The 7,688-nt window shown below is 50.3% G+C and overlaps 1 protein-coding gene and 1 long non-coding RNA gene across 3 annotated transcripts in view; one reads left to right on the plus strand and one right to left on the minus strand.

The window, feature by feature from the left end:
- The first annotated feature begins 342 nt into the window (after positions 1-342).
- Positions 343-7,688, plus strand: part of LOC125707366 (uncharacterized) — a 15,047-nt gene continuing 7,701 nt past the window's right edge. The window contains exon 1 of the long non-coding RNA XR_007382269.1: positions 343-374. This is a non-coding gene — a long non-coding RNA (uncharacterized LOC125707366). The remainder of the gene's footprint in view (positions 375-7,688) is intronic.
- The window catches only part of babam2 (BRISC and BRCA1 A complex member 2), a 51,315-nt gene continuing 47,557 nt past the window's right edge, over positions 3,931-7,688 (minus strand). For both annotated transcript variants that reach the window (XM_048974450.1, XM_048974449.1), the window contains 4 exons: positions 7,626-7,688; positions 7,245-7,327; positions 6,303-6,456; positions 3,931-5,644 (listed from right to left, as the gene is read on the minus strand). The exon at positions 7,626-7,688 is cut by the window's right edge and continues 8 nt beyond it. In XM_048974450.1, the coding sequence (XP_048830407.1) occupies positions 5,581-5,644; positions 6,303-6,456; positions 7,245-7,327; positions 7,626-7,688 (364 nt within the window). In that variant the 3' untranslated portion in view covers positions 3,931-5,580. The remainder of the gene's footprint in view (positions 5,645-6,302; positions 6,457-7,244; positions 7,328-7,625) is intronic.

The following is a 7,688-nucleotide window of genomic DNA, read 5'->3' on the forward strand; positions in this document are numbered from 1 at the left end:
GCCGATCTCCACATTTTTTTCCTTTAGTAACAAAACACATAGATCAAATGTCCACTCCAAACCTTTTATAGAATAATATTGGTTAAAATTTTCGAATCTATAATAATACATCTTAAATTAGGCCATTCGATCTGCTGCTGATGGAATAGCCCCCTCACCCTGATCGACAAATTTTACCGAGAACCGCCCCCCCCAATCAGTAAGCTTTACCGCCAGTACCCCCCCCCCCCCCCCCGCCCCGCTTTGATTAGCATATTATTGATGGTTCATTGTTTTTAGTTCCTTCTTCTTTATCTTTCAGCTACAGAAAATTGTTAAACAGCCACTTGGGGCCCCCTACCTGAGTCCACCCACGTGGCAACACCACAGATGTGGTGAGGACGTCTCGCCGGGGCCGGCGCCTGCACCTGTGGGTCGGGTTTGTGGTTCTCCTGCCTTGCTCTTCCCTGTCTTTCATGTGAGGTCTTCAAATTGCCCAGAATCTAGACGTCTAGATCCTTGGGGATCACAGACGAACCACGTTTCTTGCTCCCTCACAGACAGTCCACATGCTTGCAAAACACATGGTCTATCCTCAGCTCCCCGATTTCTGGTTTAGGAAACACTGGTCTAGAAGAACTTAAGCTGGTCCTGACGTTGGCAAAGACTGTCAGGGACCAGAGACATGCACAAGATGATTTCGGGGGGCGGGGGGCTCATTCCCCGAGGTCTTAACTTGCAGTGTGTTTTTCTTCCAGCTGGATGAAGACCTAATGTGAGTCTGTAAAAGTGAAAAATTGAATTAGGTTGCTAAGGGTGGTTTGTGCCCCCCCACCCCTTATGACTCCAGCTAAGACACGGCCCTGTCCTTGGATACGTGACCTCACAGGCCTTGATCAGGGCCCAGGAAGCCTTTGGCCTTTCGCTGACACTCTCTGGGATGCTTAGAGGGATAAGGGAGATGGCATCTTCCCTTTTGCAAAGCAAGACATAAAATCTTGAAAATTGGAGAAAATATCACAGGGCAAGCATGGATGTTTCCGTCTCCTGCCCAATTGAGCTTGTGTGGTCCTGCTTCCCATAGGAGCTGTTTATAGAAAATATGTCGCAGAATGCCTTGAGGTAGTGAGCGTGATAAGGCTCCCTCGTTTGGGGTGTCTTCTAAACAAATAAATCCTGTCCATAAACAAGATCTTTTAATCTGCCTACGCCATCCCAAGCTGATTCTTATTTTGGGGTTGATCCAAGTAAAAAACAATGTGCCCCCCCCCTCCTTTCAGAGCACGAGTTCATGTTTGGGATGGAACTTTAATGCCAGTGCATCCACCCCCCCTGCCTGCCCCAAGACAGGCACAGAGCTCATCCAAAAGTCCAAAACCTCAGCCTGCATGATGACCCCGTCACATCCAGTCACGTCTCAGCCACGGGCCCGATGGAACCTGAGCTGTCATTCAACCTGACAGTGGGCGATGCGGAGGTGTGCGATCAGGAGTGACAGGTCCTTGGGTGGGATCCTGGGAGGCGCAGAGCCTGTAATGACACAGAACCCGTGGATCTGCCGCCTTCTAGGTCACAGGGACATGAAGCAATTCCACAAAGCACCGAGGATGACCTGCATCGAATCTGTGAACTGCCTTATGGGCCACACAGCCTCTGGAAATGGCCTCCATGCCAACCAACCGACCACTATGTGACCATCAGAAGACTCTTTAACGTAACATTTCGAGAAGAACAATACCGAAGTCTGCTTCTTAACGCAGTCTGACAATCACCCCGCACCGCTCCTTAAACACGAATGAACACACATAAACAGTGCCAACGCTGAAACACCTAAGGAATATTTCTGCAAAATCCCTTGACGGGTTTAAACAGATAGTTCCTGCATTTCCCTTTCTTCTCTCAAGGCGATGGGGGTTGTGTGTAACTCCCTTTTTGTATCGATCATCAAAGCTCACTCTGGGGGGATGATGGTGGAGAGGATGGGCATAGTCAAATAGATATTGTTCTTCATTGAATATCAACAGAAATAAATCTCCAAAATGTAACAAACAATAGGGGGAGAAACAGGGAAACTTGCATGTGGATGCAGTGGCGGGGAAGACTTTGATGGGATTAGTGTCTGTTTCCATCTACAGCAAGACGGGAGTAATTAGCAGCTAACGATTGGCGTGCTGCAATTTATTAAAAGTGACATCTTTTTGCCAGCGCTCAGACATAACACGAGAACATCAACTAAGCTTGGTTGTGGAGCACAAAAAAATGGCAGTTCTGTAGTTTTCATCTATTCATCTATGTTGGATCAAATGAAAAGCTCGAAGAGGAACAAGTTCTTGGCAAAATTAGCTAAGCCTCTCAGCCTGTCATCTGCATTAAAAGATGTGACCTCGCGCCCCCCACTGCACACAGAGCCATCCCTCTTCTGGGTCCCCCTGCGTTTTCTCCTTTTGCTTGGTGCACAGAGGCACAACGGACGACTCGGGCGTCGCTATTTCCATCTCCTCATCTGCGAGGACCCAAACTTGCGCACGAAAAGTGACAAATAAAGTGGGGTGAGGTTGACAGCTTAGGATTTTGGATCGGGAAAGTAAACAAGAGATGGGGAAGGCCGTCTTCCACCTGCCCGCTCCCGTCTGTTTGGGGCCTCCTGGGAAAGTCAGTGATCCGGAATGCCAGGATGACTTTTGAGTGTATCCTTTGCTCCAATAAGAAGCCAAACCCTTCCCGATGTTAATGCCCTCAATGGATTCCAACTCTCGCAAAGATCCATCAAGTTTGTTGCTGTTTTTTTTTTTTTAAAAAAAGTCTTTCTCTTCTCTCTGCACTGAAGATGACTTACCTCAAGGGAGATTATCCTGAGAAGTAGCTCGGAAAGTCATCCCTTGTGAATTTTGATATCCAAGTAAAATGTCCCCGAAGGAACGACTCGAGGAACTGACAGCTGAAGATATGCCATCCAGATGTATTCCTTTTCAAAACCTGGCGCTGCCTTACATCTTTCACACGTTTCCACCAACGCTTTGCCCTGTTTTTGTCGCTCTTCCCTTTTCCAACGAGTGAAGACAGAGTCGTTTGGAGGATCGTACCCACTGGACGTGCCAACAAAGGCTTTATACCAGCTCAGTGGCAAATGGAGCCGCAGAACCAGCTGTAAACACCCAGATCCAGGACTTCTGGATGGATGCAGAGCGCTTGCAGTCACCAAAATAATGCCGATGTCAAACTCCTGTCTTATAGGTTAGCCTATAGGAGGGGGTGCTAAGCAGGTCCACACTACACAAAAATTACCATTAATTAAGTAGGCAAGTAACGACTTAAGCTAGTGGTCTTCTGGTGCTGCTGAAAACGTCCTCTTGTGAATCGTGGTCAGGTTACCTCAATTCACTATAGCAACACTTCTGCCTCTATCGCATCCAAAAACCTGACTTAATTATTGCTTTCCAGCAATCCGTAATTACTGTTATGAACTGGGAAGATCACTAAAATGTAACAGGATTACATTTTAGTAATCTTACAAAATTAGCCTAAACTTGGAGGGCCAAAGACTGCGGTCAACACCCTACGAGATTCAGAAGCTTAAAAAAGCAAGAAGGAAACTTCCCCCGATCGACGAGCTCGTTTTCCCTGTCAGAAAGGTGCCCACACGGGCTCTGATGCCAATGTGCTCTTAGCACTCGGGAACATTAACTCAAGGACAAAGTTTATCGACAGCTTTACTGATGTCTTGTGGGGATTCATGGAGCTGGACTGGTATGACAGGGCACCTGGCACCAAAAAAAAAAAAGCTTTGGTTCTACCACCAAGAATGGCACCTTTCTTATGCAAGAAAACCGTTGACTTTTTCTCCGAAAATGAATGGATTTGACTGTTTACTGCGTGCAAACATATGCGGACGCTGTATGTTAAACTCGAGAAGCAAAGAAGAGAAAAAGCAGGATACAAAGACAAATAGAGTCGTGCTTTTAATGATTTTATTAAAAGACTTGATGCTTTTAAATGGCCTAAATACATTCGCCCTATAGTTCCCAATTAAACATGACAGCTCCAGCATTACAAACAATAAATATAGCAGAGGACAGGCCCTTGGGCTGTGGCAGACCCCTGACAATGACCCTTATGTTTAATAACGAAAACAAGCGCACACACATGCATGCACCCTTTCCCCCTCTGCCCCACACACTCGTGCTCTCTCTCTCTCTTTCTCTCCCTCTCTCTTCCTCCCCCGCTCTGCACTACATACACGCTGTCGCTGACGAACACGCAATCCTCCTGTAATCTCCATTCGGAGCACACCTGTGGGTGTGTATCTGTATTTATATTTACAAACACACACACATGTATAAATAGTGAGACGCCATCAAGGCCTGACGTAAACAACAATAGCTTCCCTACACAAGATGCCACAGGGCTACGCGCTAATCCTCCCGGCAGCAAAGCCGCCACAGCACGTTCTGACACTCTGACTGTTCCCCTCACGCTGTGACAGGACCGGCTGTGCGGAGGAGTAGCTAAGGTCCCGGGTGTACCCCGCCCCCCCTTCCCGCAAGGCCGGTTCTGTCCTGACGGCAGCACTCTGCTCTTAATTCACCTTGAAGTACATCTGGAGGGAAGCAAACAAGCTCATTTTCTAACGGCGAGCCTGACGCCCAATGGCTTCACACGGTCCGACTCCGAACGGCCTGAATCTCATGAAGTAACTGCAGAGAAACCCACCCCCCCCCACCGTGGCTCAGGGCGGGCGATCGGGCAGGTGGGAACTTGAAGGTGCTTTTAACGCAGAAGGCCGCGGTTCCTTTGTTTTGCTCAGACGAAATGTCGTTTGCTTGCAAGCCGGGTGGGTGCGGGGGGGGGGCGGCGTGAGTTTGGCTGTAAACGAGGAGAACGGGGAAGCTCCCGGTTTGGCAGGCGCCCCGAAACTGCAAGACCTGGCGGACAGCCTCTGAAGTCACCGCAGACGTCTGGATCAGGGACGGGGAACCAACGGGGATCCACTGTGTTGACCAGTGACTCAGCGATGACACCGAATCTAACTGCGGCATCTCCGAGCTATGACTGGCATCGGGCGCTCAAAGTCCTCCGATTGGTTGGGAGTGCGCCGTAGCCATAGGAACCCCGAGGCATCCAAGGGGAGAGTGAGCGACGATGGCTCAGGGCACCAATGGCGCACGTCCCACGTTCTTCCACAGCGCCGGAGTTTTCCGGAAGCTTCAGGCCCCAAGCCACGGTTTGACAAGCCTCCAGTGAAGCCAATGAAATCATGGCCCACTGTGGAACCACCCCGTCCAGCCCCACCCCACGACGTACTCCGGGGTACAAAGGAACAGACACTTTTATTGGGAAGGATTGTACAGATTCACTTGGCTGTGATGGCGGCATGACCATACAAGGCCGTGAAGCGATGAGCAGGACGACTTGAAACCATTTACACAAAAAAAGCTGAAGACAAACAAAAGATAACCCTTTAGCTCAACACGGTCGCAATAACCATCAGTGATAAAGAGACACAGGCAAACGGACACAGACACGCAGAGAGGGCCTCTCCCTAACGACACTGTCTGGACGGCGTTCATCAAACAGATTCTAGCTCACACTGACTGCTGCATCCTACAGCTTCCCATTGGCAAACGCGCCCTCCTGGAACTGCGGAATAAAGCTCTTGAAGTAGGCTCTACAGAGAGAGAGAGAGAGAAAGGGAGAGGGAGGGAGAGAGTGAGCGAGATAGAGGGTTCAGTATGTACCCTCCTGTCCTGCACACGAAAAACAGTAATAATAAAAAAAATTATAGTAAGACAGCGTAAGATCTTGGGAAACAAAGGGGACCTGGGCGTTTTGCAAACAAGACTTGGGACTGGCTGTTCTGTTCTCGCACTATGGGCAGTCTGACCTGACAACAACGAAACCGCCATCTGGGTGGGGCCTGGCACCCTTCGGGGCATTTTTATGGGCCAATACCCAGAGTAATGCAATGTGGGAAAGGTGCAGAATTGATACCTTCATTCCACGATGGAGTGTGAACAGAAAAGCAGACATATTTCCCGGTTTAACTAAGAGTTGATGCCAAGGATGACACCGTCGCTGCGTGCCCTCTGTAGCAGGAGAGCGATCGAGACTTAAAACTCTGCTTGGGTCTGGAAGGACTGGAATTTGAATGAGGAAGGGGGGTCTAGGCTGGTGATCTCGGAGGAGGCAGCAGGATCTCAGATCTAGATGGTAGCATACTGGGTAAACTTACTTGGATTAAAATAGGGAGCCTTAGATGATGGACCAATGATGTTTAAGGAAGTCAGGAGTCTCAGGTCTGAATAGCAGCGGTGAGTTGGACTTACTTGGCTCTCTTGGCCATCTCATTGCCATCCCAGCGAGGGCTGTAGGGGTACGACTTCTGCACTTGGGAGTAGAGCTGTCCGCTACTGGTGAAGTGGTACACCGACTGGAAGGTGAGCGTGGGCTGATCACATGGGAAGTACAGGGGCAAGTCCACTGCAGGGCCGGGGCCAGGAAGGAGGCAGGACATAGAGAGGGGTCAGAGGTCACAACATCGCGCTGAAAGAACCCTGGACGGCAGCTGCCATTGCAGCAGGACCTTGTAGAGCATGAACCTGGTCCTAAGCTGCGGTGCTGGTTTTCATGCGCACTCACAACTAAAGCGCTTCACAGAATTCATCATTTGGACAGAGGGTTTCCTCAGCTGGAGATTCAGTTAGTAATCAGGGCTTTATTTAACTGTGCTCCCCCAAACCTGCGAGAGCAAGGTGGGTCTGGCATGCCCTTCGGACTGTGGGAACAGCACCGACCTGCTAGCAGCCTGACTTTCGGCAACAGCGCTGTGCCATCAAGAGGAAAAAAAAAAAATAAACGGGCATTTGGAGGGCAGACAGCTGTGCCAGGCAAGGGCCTGCTTTACTGCCGCGGACTTGGCCGCCTCACCCTCACCGCTCACCATGGCAACGAGTGAGTCCCAGCGTGGGCCTCGTAAACAGCAATCAGCTTGATGGTGGGATCTGGGGCAAAGGCAAACAGCTGGAGGCTCAGGCATGTTTACCCTGTGGGTTACGGAGTGTGCAAACACACACACACACACACGCACACACACACACACACACACACACACACACACACACACACCCGCTGGGGGATGAGGACCGTAAAAGCGTTCGAGGGAAACAGGAGGGGTCGAGACCCTCGCTGGCTGTTTGCACAGCGTGGGAGGGTGTCTGAGGAATGCGCGGGTGGGACTGCATGTGTGCTTGCTTGCGCTTGCAACTCACCGTGCACCAGGAAGCAGAACTCTTTCCACATCAGCAGGAGAGTGAGTTTGGTGAAGCCTTCGGCGTCATACTCCACGACGCCCCTGGAAGCACAAGTGCGCGCGCACACACACACACACACACACACACACACACACACACACACACACACACACGGTGAAGAGTGGAGCACGCTTGGGACACACCACCACGCTGAAGCATGCAATTATTAACGGTCACCTGACGCACCCTCATGGATGTATGACATGCAAAGCCACGCATTGGACTGAACCAGTCGTTACCAGCCACTCGACACACACACACACCCACACGGAGCTTCTGAAAGCGGCGTGTTATTAACGCTCACAGGAAACACACCCACGCATGCTTCGGCGGACTCACATGCCAAAGTGGCTAAGGAATGCGGCTATGTATTCCCTCCTCTTGTGGTAGCCCTGGATAACA

Source organism: Brienomyrus brachyistius, chromosome 14, assembly GCF_023856365.1.
Source record: "Brienomyrus brachyistius isolate T26 chromosome 14, BBRACH_0.4, whole genome shotgun sequence".
Taxonomy (NCBI): domain Eukaryota; kingdom Metazoa; phylum Chordata; class Actinopteri; order Osteoglossiformes; family Mormyridae; genus Brienomyrus; species Brienomyrus brachyistius.